Source organism: Mesoplodon bidens, assembly GCF_964165515.1.
Source record: "Mesoplodon bidens genome assembly, chromosome: 1".
In the NCBI taxonomy this organism is placed as follows: Eukaryota; Metazoa; Chordata; class Mammalia; order Artiodactyla; family Ziphiidae; genus Mesoplodon; species Mesoplodon bidens.
The window spans coordinates 127,698,975-127,718,956 of NC_138176.1; the positions used below are offsets into that span (position 1 = coordinate 127,698,975).

Here is a 19,982-nt window from a genome sequence, read left to right on the forward strand (position 1 = left end):
CATTTTTGGAGGTGTAGAAAAAATAATTAAACATGACAAATTACAGTGTATTAATTTGGACACTGCTGGAAATTAAAATAGTTAGAAATACTATACATATATATGTATATAACATATCTTTAAATTTTAATCTCACCAGATGTCTAATACTGTTCACATAGGGCTAAGCCTGTGGTTATACACTACTCACTATGACTAGCCTCTTTTCCATCTTATTATATGTATACATTATATAAATATATATGTATATATAAAAATATAATGTATATATGTTATGAAATATGTATATACATATATATTTTATACATAATGTGTATATTATATATTATTTCTCTATCTCTTTATACATACACACACATATTATATGTGTGTGTTTGTATATATATATATATATACCATTCAGTAGTCCATGATGGTTTTTTTCCTTGGTTGTCTATAAAAGCTGAAAACTACAAAAATAAAGGTTACCTACATCAAGAAAAGTATTTGTCAATACCTCTTTATGGTGTCAAACCCAGAGTCTATACAAGTCTTAGCAAATTGATAAAAATGGATGTTGAAATAAATATTCATATGTGTGTGACTTCAAATTCAAAATATTCAGATATACCTAAAATAGCATATCTTTTTTTCTATTTTCATCAGTGTCATTTAATAGACACTGGCAAATAGCAATGAACACCATAAGCGATTGTGATTTCTATTGAAATATTTGGGGAAATGGAAATGAAGGAAAATGTCTCTTTTATTTGCTATTGTTTTCAATATATTAACATGTTTAATAGCATATTTTTAAGAAAAACTCCACTATATTTAAGGTATGAATTTTCAGTGGTTATAGGACCCATATGATTTCAAAAATAAGAAATTATAAGAGTTTTAATGTCATGAAAATGTGGTAATATAGATAATTATGTATTAATAGTGTAATGGGATATATTATACAGAGTCCATAAATTTTAGGAATATAGAATATACATAAGACCATCAAGAACATCTTTATTCTATAAGAAGTAAGATAGTTTATGTATCTAAATTTTATAGAGAAAATGTAGACTTAAGATTCTATGTGACTACAATTTTATTATAGAAAATTCTCAGGATATTAGTTGATTTATATTTTTTAAAACACTTCAAAATCTGTAAAAACTTGTATATAAAGTATAATTGTTTCCAAGTAAAATTAAAATTTAATTATTTGGGATTTTTATTATTCTACATGTCAAGAATGCCCAATATACATTATAGACAGGTGTAATTTCAAGGCTCTGTTAATCATACTACTCTTTATTTTTCAGCTCCCTCTCCAGTCACCAATGTGAAAAAGGGGAAAATTGCAAAAAACAGCATCTCTTTGTCTTGGCAAGAGCCAGATCGCCCCAATGGAATCATCCTGGAGTATGAAATCAAATATTTTGAAAAGGTGGGACTAAGAATAAAGAATATCCTTTCTCTTCTTCTTCTTCTTTTTTTTTTTTTTAAATTTTAGCAACTGCAGTTATCCAATTTGTAGAAAAGCGTGTTGGAATTTTATGTGTAAATCAATGACAATTGACTTGCAGTCATGATTATGAAGGCTGGAAGTGTACAGGGAGCATTTCATTTGTGTTATGCTGCTGCCAAATAGTTTACACTGCCAGGATACTGCTGTAGAGTCTAACATTAGCTTAACTAGGGTTCACAGCATTAATTAAAAGATGAAGTCATAGGACATTTTCAAAGTGTCCTAAACACTGGAGTTGTTAACCTTCAGTAGTAACTGCAGTGTACCACAGGGAAAAACATATTCTTATGGTCAGTAACCCTGCATAATACCTATATTATTAAGGACGTATAGGCAGATAAGGTGTATATGTACTTTATAATTTAAAAAAATCTATAACAAAAATCTAACACTGTAGCATAACATTTATTTTAAAAATGTAAGGGCATAAAATTGGAAATGTATGCTTCACATTCCCTATAGTTTCCTGATTTCCTCTTCTTCACTGAGTTGGCTCCTAGGTCCACTCTCACATGTTTTGCCATAATAGTTGTTGAAATCTAAATGTAATAATCATCCCTCTTCCTCTTTTCTGAATCCACAACCAAATGAGTTATTGATAAAGGAATAAACAGGTGGAAACTAAAGATGAACTTATAATTTCTAAAGCTGGACTGGAATATTTGGCTTAGATATGTAGCCACCTTGTTGCTTCCATGTTGGAAGTGACAACTCCCACCCTATTTTACTGTGATTTTTTGTACAGACTAGATCTGAATGGCATACACTACTTAGAACAACCTGAGTTCTAACAGACCAGGTAAAGATAGATGAGTGCCCAAACTAGTCTCTAAGAGGTGGATAGGAGACCCTGGCCCAGACATATGTGTCCTATGGAAGTAGGAGTATAAAAGGTTGCTGAAATAATGCAGAGAAGCAGATCCCAAAAGAGAAGGGAAGGAAGGGCTCAGCCACACTTACCCAGTTGCTTCTCCCAAACTCCCAGAGACATTGCTCCTTCTCTCTTAGGGAAGAATGAAAAGGGTGGAAGTTCAGAAACTTACTCTGCAATACCTAGAAATTGTCCAAAGTAGAACATTGGAAACGAGAGGGGAAATGAATGGTCCCACTTATACTAATGCAAAAATATCATGAGAAATACTGATATCCTGTTAATGAAAGTTACTTAAAAATTCAACATTCCATTTATATGCATAGATGAAAGATTATAGATACAACATTGAAATACATTGAAGTAATTCATAGCATTTGTTAAAAAGCTTTCTTGCAACTGATTTTTTTTAAATAAATTTTATTTATTTACTTATTTGGCCGCATTTGTTTTCGTTGCTGCACACAGGCTTTCTGTAGTTGCTGCAAGCAGAGGCTACTCTTCATTGCAGTGCGTGGGCTTCTTATTGTGGCTTTTCTTGTTGCGGAGCATGGGCTGTAGGCACGTGGGCTTCAGTAGTTGTGGCACACGGGCTCTAGAGCTCAGGCTCAGTAGTTGTGGTGCACGGGCTTAGTTGCTTCACGGCATGTGGGGTCTTCCCAGATCAGGGCTCAAACCCAGGCCCCCTGCATTGGCAGGCAGATTCTTAACCACTGTGCCATAGGGAAGTCCCAATTCATAGCATTTTTTAATTGCTTCTTTCATCATTGACTCAACAATTACCCGTGTAGAGATACAACAGAGAACAAAACAGTCAAGTTTATGTGGGGGAGAGTGAGGTTATCTACATTCTTTTTAGGTTTTGGATGTCTATACAATATTCATATATTCATTTTATAAATAGATAAATAAAAGCTCAATTATCATGTTTGAAATAGTTGTCTCTAGGAATGATTTGCTGGTGGCATTACATGTAGCTAGTGTATTATTAGTAAACACAAATGAAGATACCTATATTTCAGAAAAAAATATATTATTTAATACATTATTCACCAAGAGTGTCCTAAGAAAATACTTCTGAGACAAAGCTATGTTGAGATAAGATTTACAGTGTTTACCGAAAAAAAATAGGGTAAATCAAATAAAATGTTATAATATTAATACCCTCACTGATTCCCGTTTCTCTGGGAGTAGTGGTCCAAACTGAATTGCCAATGCTAGAAGTCTACAATTTAAGCACATGCTATATCCAAAAACAATTGGTTAAATTAAAGTTTACATTCCTTTTTCAAGTTTTTGTAAGCTTTATTACTGCATACTAATGCAAAGCTAGGCAAATATATATATATATATATATATATATATATATGAACTCTTTTGTAAACATTTTAAGTTTCCAGATTTTTATTGTAATTAAAATTGATTTTAAAAGAAGTTGAGGTGCATAATGACATTTTAAAATAACTGTACTATGAAAACTATATATTTGAACATACATATCTTAGATGAAATAAAGTTCAACAGCAGGACGACTAAAAGTTTAACAAGTACTTGTTTTCCTGCATAGTTTTTCTTTACCTGAAACAACTAACTGGACCAATGAGTTTGTTTTTCTATTTTTTTGTCTTTAAGGAAATTGTCCTGATTTTTTTTCCCCTTTTGTGTAACCTTCGATTGTTTTTACTCTTACTTCCCAGCATATGCATGAGTCTCATATACACAATATTCATTAGGAGCAAGTATTTTTTTTTCTTAAGCTGCTGCTTCTGTTAAAACAAGGAGTTACTCAACAAGTGGTGGGGCAGACAAGTGGTTGGGCATTCTATTAATGTTCATTCTAATTAATTTTATCCATGTTGTGGAAATATTTTCTTTATAGTTCATGTTTATATTTATTTCAGTAAGATTTGGTTTTGCATTTAATATTTTATATTTAAAGCTGTATTAATACATTCTATTATCTGCATAACTGAAAGTGAGAAAAATGATTTGGGGAAAAAAGATTTCTATTCATATTCTCAATAAATGAATAACAAGTTGCCTACCTACATGCTTTTAACGCAGCAACCCTCATATATTATTTTGGGGAAGTTAACTTTTGGTCAGTGTTTTCCATTTTACAGAGAAGATACTAATACCCGACTTTTTGCCAAGCAAAATTATTGAACACACCAGTAAAATACACAAAAAGGTTTTTTTTTTTTTTTTAACACCTTAAGAAGAAGAAAAAAAAAAAAGGATAATGAGCTTTTATACCATGTATTGAGGTGGGGGTCCTGATAGGTTTCCAGAGCTCATTTTGAATCTTCAGAATGATACCACCAATTTATTGGATGGCTCTTGGCCAGACACAGGTGGCAGAGCTTTCCAGGGCTCACACATTTGCCAGCTGGCATTTCTGCCTGTGATTGCCCTGCTCTAATAGAGGTCATTGGGCCTCTCTGCTCCTGCATGGTGATGGGCCCATTGCCATCTCTTAATTAAAGACAGAGGCAAAGGGAAGCTGCCCTTTGGCAGGGTGTTTGCCAGCTGTCTCCTTCTGCTGAGGCCCTCCCCTCACTGCCTGTGAACAGTGTTTGCTAAGCAGCTGGGGAATGTAGCTCATTTGCTCAGCTGGGGCATGAAGGCAGCAAACCACTACCCTGATCAAGGACTTGGCAACATTTGGTTGTGGGTGCTGAAGATGTGTATATAGGTTTGTGAAATGGAGGAATTTATGAGGATGATTTAAAGGAGTGGATCAGAAGCAAATTTTAGAAGATAATTCGAGGATTCAAAATGTGTATTTATGGGTTTTGATCCCTAAGATATATTCGCTAAGTCTCTTCAATAATATAGTATTCAACTAACTCAAGGAGACAACGTACCATTAGACCCACAATAAGGAACCACTGAGACATACTTAATGTTAACAGATAAATCAGATGGAATGTTGTATAATTTTTTATAATCAACTGATGTTAGATTATACATTATGTCAAGGAACAGCATTCCAATTTCCTTGCAATGATTTTTTTTCTATTTTTGACAAAATTATCAATTTCTACTTTTTCAATAGTTAAGAGTTACAATCATGTAAGCTTTTAATTTTTTTTTTCTTTTCAGTAGAAGAATTTGCCATCATACTATAGGGTAAAATCAAATTTACCTAGAAGCTCTAATGCTCAGAAGATTGTGCTGGGTGCTATGTATATTATCTCTATCTCTGTGTCCTCACAGAGTCTTGATAAATAATTTCATCCTATTTTAAAAAAGAAAAAAACTTAGGTTGAGTTGCATACCCACATTTACACATGTACTTGGTTAATAACATGGTTGGAATTCTAACCCTGATATTCCTATGCTATTTTTCATTTTAAAAAAATCTTACTTTACGTGTAAATGTTAATACTTCATGTAAAAATCCTAATTATATCAAATATACCAGAATGATAATTTCAGTTTTGTCTAGATTTTTCTCATGAACTCAAATTACCTTTAAACAAAATGCAAATAGTAGCGAACATATACTTTATCATTTTTTACTGAAAATTACTGATTCAATCACAGCCAAACTGGAAAGGATAATATTACTAAGAAACTCTTACACATTCAGTCATAAACTTGAGTGTACTCAGAGTATCAGTAACTACAATAGTTTATAGAAGCTATTTACCCCTTTTAAAAGGAACACATCAAGAAATTGCCTGCTTTTTTTTTTTTTTTACTGTTCTACCCCTAGCAAATAGAAGGGGTAATATAGTACACAAGATCAATAAATATTTCTGAGTGAAGAAAATGACTGACATTACTAGGTAAAACTTTATAGAATTTATTTTTCTACTTTACATTCTTTTAAAACTCTAACAAAGTTTCCTAAACACTTTAGAGACTAGGCACTTAAACTAACGTGAGCATTAAAAAAACAAAGATCAATTGTTTATGTAGACTGAATCAGAAAAGCATATTTGGATTAGAATTTGAACCATATCTATCTAGAGAGAAATTTGGATATACATAACCCTAAGAAAATTTTATATGTTTTGAATGTATTAAATGAGGAATGGTAAACTGCTTTAAGGGAAGAATATTTACCCATTGTCTATTTTAGATTGTATTGGTGGTAGCATAGAATATGGTTAGAAGTTGACTTTGATGTGTCAAATTAGAAAAATATTAAAATAATAATTATGACAATTAAAACATGTGCTTTACAGTTTAATACATGTTTTCACATGCATTACCTGTTTCATTCTTACAACATCTCTGTGAGGATATCCAGCCATCAATTTTTATCCCAATTTGACAGATAAGGAAACTGAGGATAAAAGAAAAAATGGGTTTGCCGTGTTTTAGCACGTGATTTCAGGGTTCACACTAAAGGCACAGCATGGCATGCTGTAAACTTCAAGGGACAAAAAGTGTGGTTTGCATTTGTTTTACTTTTTAATAGCATTATGAACATTAAATAATAACCTTATTCCCTACTAGAGTGCTTGAGAAGTAAATGTTATTTTCTTGTTTTCAATGTTTTTCACTCATTTAGGAAAAATAAATCCTTTGCATGTTGTTCCCCTTGGATCATTTTTAAAAATCAATACATTTTTTTCTACTTGTAAAGACAAAATTCCCTGAAATATTTAGAAAATAATGATTTACAGGCATCAATAAGTTATTTTAAGTAAAGGCCAATTCTTAAAAAAGGGGAATAGGGCTTCCCTGGTGACGCAGTGGTTGAGAGTCCGCCTGCCGATTCAGGGGACACGGGTTCATGCCCTGGTCTGGGAGGATCCCACATGCCACAGAGAGGTTGGGCCCATGAACCATGGCCACTGGGCCTGTGCATCCAGAGCCTGTGCTCTGCAACAGGAGAGGCCACAACAGTGAGAGGCCCGTGTACAGCAAAAAAAAAAAAAAGGTGGGGGGGAATAATATCTCTAACCATAACCTATCTTTAATTCATCCTATAATATCTATCAGAAATTTACTACATGTGAAAAGACCTTAAGGAGAAAAACAAACTTAGCCAAAAATTCACACAGAAAAACATAAGGGAAGAGAAAGTTCAAAGCATGTAATGTGTATTAAATCTTTATGTATCTAACACTTTATATTCAGAGTGGTAACTTCAGAAATAATGAGGAGTTATAGATGGTTTGTCTAGACTTTTGTTAGCAGTCAAGATAGGAATAGTTCCTCTCTGTTTCACTTTCCAAAGCTATCTTTTCAGTGACTTTTGCCCCTTCATCTCCATTCACTACTAACCTAGCACAAACACATGAAAGTGAAAAAACGAAGTTTTTAAAAAGGAAAAAAATATTTTGCTTATGTGAAATTTTTCTTTAAAACTCTCTGTTTCGACTTAATGAGTTAAAATTAAATTTCTCCAGTGAAGTTCACATTCCTTCTCCCAACCCCTAAATATGATTAGAAATCAAATTCAAGGGATTCTGCCAGTGGTCTTCATTTGCAACTCTTCCCAGAATATCTGGCCTGCTGGCCTACTATATCAGATCTTGGAATCAACAAGCCTCCACAATCATAGTCTTGGTGCTGCAGCCGGGTGTCAACCCTGAGCCTCTGAGGTGAGAGAGACGAGTTCAGGACATTGGTCCACCAGAGACCTCCTGGCCCCATGTAATATCAAGTGACAAAAGCTCTCACAGAGATCTCCATCTCAATGCTAAGACCCAGCTCCACTCAACGAACAGGAAGCCACACTACAGGACACCCTATGACAATCAACTAGCAAGATAGGAACACAGACCCACCTGTTAGCAGAGAGGCTGCCAAAAATCATACTAAGGTCACAGACACCCCAAAACACACCACCGGATGCAGTCTGGCCCACCAGAAAGACAAAATCCAGCCTCATCCACCAGAACAAAGGTCAAAGTCCTCTCCACCAGGAAGCCTACACAACCCACTGAACGAACCTTACCCACTGGGGACACACACCAAAAACAAGGGGAACCATGAACCTGCAGCTTGCAGAAAGGAGACACCAAACACAGTAAGTTAAGCGAAATAAGAAGACAGAGAAATACACAGCAGATGAAGGAGCAAGGTAAAACCCACCAGATCAAAGAAATGAAGAGGAAATAGGCAGTCTACCTGAAAAAGAATTCAGGGTAATGATAGTAAAGATGATCCAATATCTTGCAAATAGAATGGAGAAAATAAAAGAAACATTTAAGAAAGCACTAGAAGAACTAAAGAGCAAACAAACAATGATGAACAGCACAATAAATGAAAGTAAAAATTCTCTAGAAGGAATCAATAACAGAATAACTGATGCAGAAGAACGGATAAGTGACCTGGAAGATAAAAGAGTGGAAATAACTACTGCAGAACACAATAAAGAAAAAAGAATGAAAAGAATTGAAGACAGTCTCAGAGACCTCTGGGACAACATTAAAGGCACCAACATTCAAGCCATAGGGGTCCCAGAAGGAGAAGAGAAAAAGAAAGGGACTGAGAAAATCTTTCAAGAGATTATAGTTGAAAACTTCCCTAATATGGGAAAGGAAATAGTCAATCAAGTGCAGGAGGCATAGAGAGTCCCATACAAGATAAATCCAAGGAGAAACATGTCAAGACACATATTAATCAAACTATCAAAAATTAAATACAAAGAAAAAATATTAAAAGCAGCAAGGTAAAACAACAAATAACATACAAGGGAATCCCCATACTGGCAGGACATATTTAAAGTGATGAAAGAGAAAAACCTACAACCAAGATTACTCTACTCAGCAAGGATCTCATTCAGATTTGATGGAGAAATTGAAACCTTTATAGACAAGCAAAAGCTAAGAGAATTCAGCACCACCACACTAGCTTTATAACAAATCCTAAAGGAACTTGGTTGGCAGGAAACACAAGAGAAGGAAAAGACCTACAATAACAAACTCAAAACAATTAAGAAAATGGTAGTAACAACACACTTATTGATAACTACCTTAAATGTAAATAGATTAAATGCAGCAACCAAAAGACATGTACTGGCTGAATGGTTACAAAAACAAGACCCATATATATGCTGTCTACAAGAGACCCACTTCAGAACTAGGGACACATACAGACTGAAAATGAGGGGATGGAAAAAGATATTCCATGCAAATGGAAATCAAAAGAAAGCTGGAGTAGCAATTCTCATAACAGGCAAAATAGACGTTAAGTAAAGACTATTGCAAGATACAAAGAAGGACCCCACATAATGATCAATGGATCGGTCCAATTAATGAATCCATTAACAATTGTAAATATTTATGGACCAAATTTAGGAGCACCTCAATACTTAAGGCAAATGCTGATAGCCATAAAAGGGGAAATCAACAGTAACACAATCATAGTAAGCGACTTTAACACCCCACTTTCACCAGTGGACAGATAATCCAAAATGAAAATAAATAAGGAAACACAAGCTTTAAATGATACATTAAACAATATGAACTTGTTTGATATTTATAGGACATTTCATCCAAAAACAACAGTATACACTTTCTTCTCAAGAGCTCATGGAACATTCTTCAGGATAGATCATATCTTGGGTCACAAATCAAACTTTGGTAAATTTAAGAAAATTGAAATTGTTTCAAGTATCTTTTCTTACCACAATGCTATGAGACTAGATATCAATTACAGCAAAAAATGTGTAAAAGTACAAACACATGGAGGCTAAACAATACACTACTAAATAACCAAGAGATTACTGAAGAAATCAAAGAGGAAATCAAAAAATATGTAGAAACAAATGACAAGGAAAACAAGATGGCTCAAAACCTATGGGATGACACAAAGGCAGTTCTTAGAGGGAAGTTTACAGCAATACAATCCTACCTCAAGGAACAAGAACCATCTCAAATAAACAACCTAACCTTAAAACTAAAGCAATTAGATAAAAAAGAAGAAAAAAAAACCCAAAGTTAGCAGAAGGAAATAAATCATAAAGCTCAGATCAGAAATAAATGAAAAAGAAATGAAAACAATAGCTAAGATCAATAAAACTAAAAGCTTGTTCTTTGAAAAGATAAAATTGATAAACCACCAGCCAGACTGATCAAGAAAAGAAGGGAGAATACTCAAATCAATACAATTAGAAATGAAAAAGAAGAAGTAACAACTGACAGTGCAGAAATACAAAGGATCATGAAAGATTACTACAAGCAACTATATACCAATAAAATGGACAATTGGAAGAAACGGTCAAATTCTTAGAAAAGCACAACCTCCCGAGACTGAACCATGAAGAAATAGAAAATATAAACAGACCAATCACAAGCACTGAAATTGAGTCTGTGATTTAAAATCTTCCAATAAAGAAAAGCCCAGGACCAGATGGCTTCACAGGCGAATTCTATCAAACATTTAGAGAAGAGCTAACACTTATCCTCTCAAACTCCTCTGAAATAGAGCAGAGGGAGGAAAATTCCAAAACTCATTCTATGACACCACCATGACCCTGATACCAAAACCAGACCAAGATGTCACAAAAAAAGAAAACTACAGACCAATAGCACTGATTAACATAGATGCAAAAATCCTCAACAAAATACTAGCAAACAGAATCCAACAGCACATTAAAAGTATCGTACACCATGATCAAGTGGGATTTATTCCAGGAATGCAAGGATTCTTCAATATATACAAATCAATCAATGTGATACACCATATTGACAAATAAAGGAGAAAAACCATATGATCACCTCAATAGATGTATAGAAAACTTTTGACAAATTCAACATTTATGGTAAAAACTCTCCAGAAAGTAAGCATAGAGGGACCTTAGCTCAACATAATAAAGGACATATATGACACACCCACAACCAATATCGTTCTCAATGATGAAAAACTGAAACCATTTCCACTAAGATCAGGAAGAAGACAAGTTTGCCCACATTCACAACTATTATTCAACATAGTTTCAGAAGTTTTAGCTACAGCAATCAGAGAAGAAAAAGAAATAAAGAGAATCTAAGTTGCAAAAGAAAAAGTAAAACTGTCACTGTTTGCAGATGACATGATACATGATAAAGAATCTTACATATGTTACCAGAAAATTACTAGATCCAATCAATGAATTTGGTAAACTAGCAGGATACAAAATTAATGCAGAGAAATCTCTTGCATACTTATACACTAATGATGAAAAATCTGAAAGAGAAATTAAGGAAACACTCCCATTTACCATTGCAACAAAAAGAATAAAATACCTAGGAATAAGACTACCTAAGGAGACAAGAGACCTGTATGCAGAAAACTATAAGACACTGATGAATGAAATTAAAGATGATACAAACAGATGGGGAGATATACCACGTTCTTGGACTAGAGGAATCAACATTGTGAAAATGACTATACTACCTGAAGCAATCTACAGATTCAGTGCAATCCCTAGCAAACTACCAATGGCATTTTTCACAGAACTAGAATAAAATATTTCACAATTTGTATGGAAACACAAAAGACCCCGAATAGCCAAAGCAATCTTGAGAAAGAAAATCAGAGCTGGCGGAATCCGGCTCCCATACTTCAGACTATACTACAAAGCTACAGTAATCAAGAGAGCATGGTACTGGCACAAAAACAGAAATATAGATCAATGGAACAGGATAGAAAGCCCAGAGATAAACCCACACACATATGGTCACCTTAACTTTGATAAAGGAGGCAAGAATATACAATGGAGAAAAGACAGCCTCTTCAATAAGTGGTTCTGGGAAACTGGACAGCTACATGTAAAAGAATGAAATTAGAACACTCCCTAAAACCATACACAAAAATAAACTCAAAATGGAATAAAGTTCTAAATGTAAGGCCAGACACTGTAAAATTCTTAGAAGATAACATAGGCAAAACACCCTATGACATAAATCACAGCAAGATCCTTTTTGACCCACCTCTGAGAGAAATGGAAATAAAAACAAAAATAAACAAATAGGACCTAATGAAACTTAAAAGCTTTTGCACAGCAAAGGAAGCCATAAACAAGATGAAAAGACAAGCCTCAGAATGCGAAAAAATATTTGCCTATGAAGCAACTGACAAAGGGTTAATCTCCAAAATATACAAGTAGCACATGCAGCTCAATATAAAAAAAACAAACAAACAACCCTTTCCAAAAATGGGAATAAGTTCTAAATAGACATTTCTCCAAAGAAGATATACAGGTTGCCAACAAACACATGAAAGGATGCTCAACATCACTAATCATTATAGAAATGCAGATCAAAACTACAATGAGGGGTGGGAGGGAGACGCAAAAGGGAGGGGATATGGGAACATATGAATATGTATAACTGATTAAATTTGTTATAAAGCAGAGACTAAAAAAAAAATCTGATGAGAAAAAAGAAATCTACAATGAGGTATCACCTCACACCAGTCAGAATGGCCATCACCAAAAAATCTACGAACAATAAATGCTGGAGAGGCTGTGGAGAAAAGGGTATCCTCTTGCACTGTTGGTAGGGATATAAATTGATACAGCCACTATGGAGAACAGTATGAAGGTTCCTTAAAAAACTAAAAATAGAACTATCATAGGACCCAGCAATCCCACTACTGGACATATACCCTGAGAAAACCATAATCCAAAAAGAGTCATGTACCACAATATTCATTCCTGGGCTATTTACAATAGCCAGGACATGGAAGCAACCTAAGTGTCCATCTACAGATGACTGGATAAAGAAGATATGGCACATACATACAATGGAATATTAGTCAGCCATAACAAGAAACGAAATTGAGTTATCTGTAGTGAAGTGGATGGACCTAGAGACTTTCATACAGAGTGAAGTAATTCAGAAAGAGCAAAACAAATACCTCATGCTAACACAAATATATGGAATCTAAAAAAAAATTTTAAAAAGTACTGAAGAACCTAGGGGCAGGACAGGAATAAAGGCACAGACGTAGAAAATAGAGTTGAGGACACAGGGAGGGGGAAGGGTAAGCTGGGACCGAAGTCAGAGAGTGGCATGGATATATGTACACTACCAAATGTAAAATAGATAGCTAGTTGGAAGCAGCCACATAGCACAGGGATATCAGCTCAGTGCTCTGTGTCCACCTGGAGGAGTGAGATAGGGAGGGTGGGAGGGAGACGCAAGAGGGAAGGGATATGGGGATATAAGTTTATGTATAGCTGATTCACTTTGTTGTACAGCAGAAACTAACACACCATTATAAATCAATTATACTCCAATAAAGATGTTAAAAAATAAAAAAATATATAAAATAAAATTTAAAAAAAAATTTAAAAAGAAATCAAATTCACTATGATAAAAGGCATAAGTCTTACCTGGCTGTATATCAGACATTGTCACCTTCCTCTATAAACAAGCAGCATGTTAGTTGCACTCCAATAAATCATTTATGAGAAAAACAAGCTCACAATTAACAATACTAAATTAGAGTTTGTAAAATAGTGTATCTCCTAGAAATTTTATTTTTAAAATTTACATATCTGTTTCTGCCCAAGGCAAGTGTGGCGGATGGGTGGAGAACATATCTTACATCTATGAGTTCTAGAAAATAGTTTAATAAGGTTCTACATAACTAACACAACTAGGATGCATAGGATTTTGTTTGTAAAATATCATATTTGTACTAATAGCAAATACATTAGTTTCTGAATTTTTTCTTATCTTTGATTCTGTGATTTTCTGTCATTAATAATTCATTATTTGACTTCTTTTTATTGCATATACATGTGTAATCCAAGGACCAAGAGACCAGCTATACAATTATCAAATCTAAAGAGACAACTATAACTGCAGAGGGCTTGAAACCAGCTTCAGTATATGTCTTCCAAATTCGAGCACGCACAGCAGCAGGCTATGGTGTCTTCAGTCGAAGATTTGAGTTTGAAACCATCCCAGTGTGTAAGTCATTTTAATTACTGTCAACTCATATCTCTGTAATGGTTACCAGAAAAGAGTCATTTGATCAATACTCTCCCTGGGCATTCTGTCAGTCTCCCGCTTCTTCTCTCTCTCCCAGGCATTACTCCTTCAGGTAGGAAACATCTGTCATGCTATTATGGGAGGTTAGCGGGTTAACACATCGGTCCCCGATCCTCATAGCATTTAGTCTACAGGGAGAAGAAACATCAGGAGAGCCTTAAGAGCTGCTTAAACCTTGCTTTTAAAGACTTTCTTTCCACTGTTGCCGTACTTTATTGAATTATGCCATTTACTTTTTACTTGTTTTATTGAACAATGCTACTAGGCTTAGTCTTTCTATGAAAATTCCACAGGGAACTTTCATTAGTATTGAGTTTGGCAAGAAAATGGTGCTCTAATGAACCAGTCTGATTGTTCTGAAAAAAAAAATCAAAATCTCTGGCAACATCTCTGAGTGGAGGATCCAGAAATATTTCTGGAAAACCCTTCTTGTACCTTTCTTTTCATAAAATAGTAAAGATAGCATGAAACTTTTTCTTCTTTAATGTCAAACAAAATATTTAGATTACTTACTTGTACTAAAGCACACATTTAAAGTAGGATTAGGAGAAGGCAATAACTTGCCTTGTTTATAGATGAAAGAACTGACACTATTAATGTCTTGTTATGAAGAAAATAACACAGAGAAGTAGTGTGAAATGTCAAGAATGTGTAAATGTATTTGTTTGTACATATACAATACACACACACACACACACACACACACACACATATATATACTTTTTAAAGTCAAGTTTTGTAAGAATTACTTATTTTTAAATGAAGAAAATAAAATGCATGTTTCCTCCCTTTGAAAACCAACAAAACAAGACCTTAATTATCAAATTTACTTTGTAATGATTAGGAGAGCTATTAAATTAAAATTTTCATAAACCTATATAATACAGCTCTTTAGAAAATGAAGACATACTTCTGTTTAAAGCATGTTTAACTGAATTATCTAAAAAATAATTTTTATTACTTTAAAAATAGCTTTCTAAGTATGACTTCACTTGATTTTATACAGATTAGGGTGCCATGGTGAAAAATGATAAATTATTTTCTTTCCATGCAAGGAAAGTCCCATGTCTGAAGTTTAATTGACATATTGAAATTTAAATATTTAATGCTATTTAGAAAAGAGTTTTAAATAAATTTCATATGAATTGATGTAATTAGTCAGAAAATTTCCATAATATTGGCAATGGATTATTCACTCTCATACCTTGGACCCTGATCTTGATTTATGATGAAATATGTATTATATAAGCTGGCCATCCTAATAGGGCTTGTTTCTATTTGTGCTTATGTGCTTTGCCAACTCTGGGAACAAAGTCATAGAGTAAATAATATCTCACAATATGCTCGAGTGCTTGGATAATTTTACAAATGAAAAATCTCACTTTAAAAGATTCTAAAATTATACTTAGTTTTAGGATGTTGGCATGTTCAACAACTAGTTTTTCTTCAGACTATTTTATGTTCTTTCCTTTACTTTTTTTTTTTAAATAGTAGTTTCCAGGTATGCCAATACCCATCAATCTGATCATTGAGAGAAATAATATGAGGTCATTTTCCATATAATTTTACAAAGTCTCACCTGAAACTTTCTTTTAAATATTTTCCTACATAACTTCTAGAGAGAAAGAAATATCACACAAATATTTTTATTACAAAATCAGATTTTAGTGTTATTATTAATAGATAATGAAAAAATTTTAGGGATGTACTGCCTCAACTTTAGCGTAGAATTTTATTTTTACTTGCTTATGTGTACATGTATTTGCAAACAATTTAAGAATGAATTTTTCTTTGTACCAAGTATCTGTTACATACCAACCCCCTTTGACCTTCATGTAGAAATCTTCTGGATACAATTCAGAAAGAATGTGTTCAGCCCCTGTTATGTGTTTGGCTTTGCTAGACTCTGGAGAAGTATACATGAGTAACAAGTGGAAACTTCTCTCCTTAGAATAAGAATACACACTGTTTACTTCTGAAGATTAGAATGTTTGTGTCAGGAACCATTTTAGGATAATAGTTTTGTTCATTATTTTTTAATTTGTCATTAACTCCCTACACATCAAAAGATTGTTCACGCTAGCTACTGTGAGTGACTCAAATAACTTTAAGACATAATCCCTCCCTTCTCCAGGATTATACTCTAATAGGGAGTTAAAGAAGATACACAATTATTATTAAAATAACACTTCATTTTGTGTTATATACCATTCATTTGACAACTATTTGTGCAGTATCTTGTGAAATCACTTCAAATATATTATTGAGCAATTATTTACTTAATACTATAATTTAATTCTTCACATACATATATTATTTCCAAAACACAATCTGCAAATACTAGAGACAAGAATTATGGTATCTTAAACATATTTACATTTTTTCTGTCAAAGCTATTGTCAATTTCATTTGGTGGATGACAGTTAATCTGGCTTTAATGAGTCACCATTGTTAAGGAAAGTCTACCTTATCATTCAGGTATATTAGGACAAATAATTATCTGAAAGTCATTACTTTGAACTTAAACTTTACAAATAATTTTCCAATTGATTATTCACTTCATAATTGCACGATATGATATATTGACATATGTTCTCGATTTGCTTAATTTTTTAAACTTATTAACTATTAATTTATATTATAATTCAGTTACAAAATTGTTATGAAGAGCTTTACTTTTTCATCTACGCTATCTTCTATGTTAAAAATATAGCCCTAAAACCAAATGCAAATAATAAAAACAAGAATGCAAAATATTTATTTTAGAAAAACTATTTACCATGAGGATTTGGGTGGAAAATCTCCAGCTTTTTTTCTGTCAGGTTTTAGTTTATGTTTTATAACTGACTGTAACCCACTTTAATTTTGTTGGGCATACAATTAATGTGTTTAAAATTGACCCCTTTTATTATTCCTATTCCCAATGGCGATGATAAAAACATGCCAACAAATACACCTAGCATGAATGAAACCATCTAGCCAACTTAGCTAGCTCTTTTTCTTAGTTTTTTTTTTCCTTAATATAAATTGTCTTGAAACTATGGAAACATCACTGAATCTTTCTTAGTCTCTACTTGCCCAAGATTTACTGAACACATTTGTGTTTCTTTTATGATTTTTTTCCTCAATATACTTTCTCTCATCTAATTCTTACCTATTTGATTAAAAAAACTGTATAGTCCAACTGCTAGAATAATGCTATTCTGTTTTTTAAATGAAAAATTCACCAAGATAATTGTAGATTCATATGCAACAATACACAGAGAGCCCTTGCACACTTTGCTCAGTATCCCCAATGGTAACATTATGCAAAACTATAGTATAACATCAAAAGCAGGATATTGGCATTGATGCAATCCACCAGTCTTACATTTCCTCGTACTCCTTTGTGTGTATGTGTGTAGACAGTTATGAATTAAGGTCTGTAAAATCTGGTCACTTGTGAGGGTTTGTGTATTTACCATCACAGTCAAGATATTGAACAGTGTCAACCTCACAAAGATCTCTGCTGTTGCCCCCTTTTTTTTCCCCAAGGGATAACAATTTATTTTATTATTTATTTTATTTTATTTTATTTTTGAATTTTATTTTGTGTATTTCTTATACAGGAGGCTCTTATTAGTTATCTATTTTATACATATTGGTGTATACATGTCAATCCCAGTCTCCCAATTCATCTGACCACCACCACCCCCGCTCCTCATGTCCACCAGCTTGGTGTCCATATGTTTGTTCTCTACATCTGTGTTGCTATTTCTGCCTTGCAAACTGGTTCATCTGTATCATTTTCTACACTCTACCTATATGTGTTAATATACGACATTTGTTTTTCTCTTTCAGACTTACTTCACTCTGTATGACAGTCTCTCGATCCACCCAAATCTCTACACATGGCCCGATTTCATTCCTTTTTATGGCAGAGTAATATCCCATTGTATATATGTACCACATCTTCTTTATCCATTCATCTGTCAATGGGCATTTAGGTTGCTTCCATGACTTGGCTATTATAAATAGTGCTGCAAAGAACATTGGGGGGCATGTGTCTTTTTGAATTATGGTTTTCCCTGGGTACACGCCCAGTAGTGGGACTGCTGGGTCATATGGTAATTCTATTTTTAGTTGTTTAAGGAACCTCCATAATGTTGTCCATAGTGGCTGAACCAATTTACATTCTCACCAAAAATGCCAGAGGGTTCCCTTTTCTCCACACCCTCTCCAGCATTTGTTGTTTGTAGATTTTCCAATAGAGCCCATTCTAATGAGTGTGAGGTGGTAGTCCACTGTAGTTTTGATTTGCATTTCTTTAATAATTAGTGATGTTGAGCAGCTTTCCATGTGCTTCTTGGCCATCTGTATGTCTTCTTTGGAGAGCTGTCTATTTAGGTCTTCTGTCCATTTTTGGATTGGGTTATTTGTTTTATTAACATTGAGCTGCATGAGCTGTTTATATATTTTGGAGAATAATCCTTTGTCCATTGATTCATCTTCATATATTTTCTCCCATTCTGAGGGCTATCTTTTTGTCTTGTTTATAGTTTCCTTTGCTGTGCAAAACCTTCTAAGTTTCATTAGGTCCCATTTGTTTATTTTTATTTCCATTACTCTAGGAGGTGGGTCAAAAAAGATCTTTCTGTGATTTATATCAAAGAATGTTCTGCCTATATTTTCCTCTAAGAGTTTTAGAGTGTCTGGTCTTACATTTAGGTCTTTAATCCATTTTAAGTTTATTTTTGTGTATGGTGTTAGGGAGTGTTGTAATTCCATTCTTTTACATGTGGCTGTCCAATTTGCCCAACACCACTTATTGAAGAGGCTGTCTTTTCTCCATTGTATATCCTTGCCTCTGTTGTCATAGATTAATTGACCATAGGTGCATGGGTTTACCTCTGGGCTTTCTATCCTGTTCCATTGATTTATGTTTCTGTTTTTGTGCCACTACCATATTGTCTTGATTACTGTAGCTTTGTAGTACAGTCTGAAGTCAAGGAGCCAGATTCCCCTAGCTCTGTTTTTCTTTCTCAAGATTGCTTTGGCTATTCAGGGTCTTTTGTGTCTCCATACAAATTTAAAGATTTTTTGTTCTAGTTCTGTAAAAAATGCCATTGGTAATTGGAGGGGAATTGCATTGAATGTGTAGATTGCTTTGGGTAATATAGTCATTTTCACAATATTGATTCTTCCAATCCAAGAACATGGTATATATCTCCATATGTTTGTGTCATCTTTGATTTCTTTCATCAGTGTCTTATAGTTTTCTAAGTCTTTTACCTCCTTAGGTAGGTTTATTCCTAGATATTTTATTCTTTTTGTTGAAATGGTGAATGGGATTGTTTCCTTAATTTCTCTTTCTGATCTTGTGTTGTTAGTGTATAAGAATGCAAGAGATTCCTGTGCATTAATTTTGTATCCTGCAAACTTACCAAATTCATTGACTAGCTCTAGTAGTTTTCTGGTGGCATCTTTAAGATTTTCTATGTAGAGTATCATGTCATCTGCAAACAGTGACAGTCATACTTCTTCTTTTCCAATTTGGATTCCTTTTATTTCATTATCTTCTCTGATTGCCATGGATAGGACTTTCAAAACTATGTTGAATAAGAGTGGCAAGAGTGGACATCCTTGTCTTGTTCCTGATCTTAGAAGAAATGCTTTC

General features: G+C 33.7%; 1 protein-coding gene across 2 annotated transcripts in view; it reads left to right on the forward strand.

Moving 5' to 3' along the window:
* Nucleotides 1–19,982, forward strand: part of EPHA5 (EPH receptor A5) — a 309,970-nt gene that overhangs the window by 203,773 nt on the left and 86,215 nt on the right. For both annotated transcript variants that reach the window (XM_081224004.1, XM_081224005.1), the window contains 2 exons: nt 1,299–1,423; nt 14,086–14,245. In XM_081224004.1, the coding sequence (XP_081080130.1) occupies nt 1,299–1,423; nt 14,086–14,245 (285 nt within the window). The remainder of the gene's footprint in view (nt 1–1,298; nt 1,424–14,085; nt 14,246–19,982) is intronic.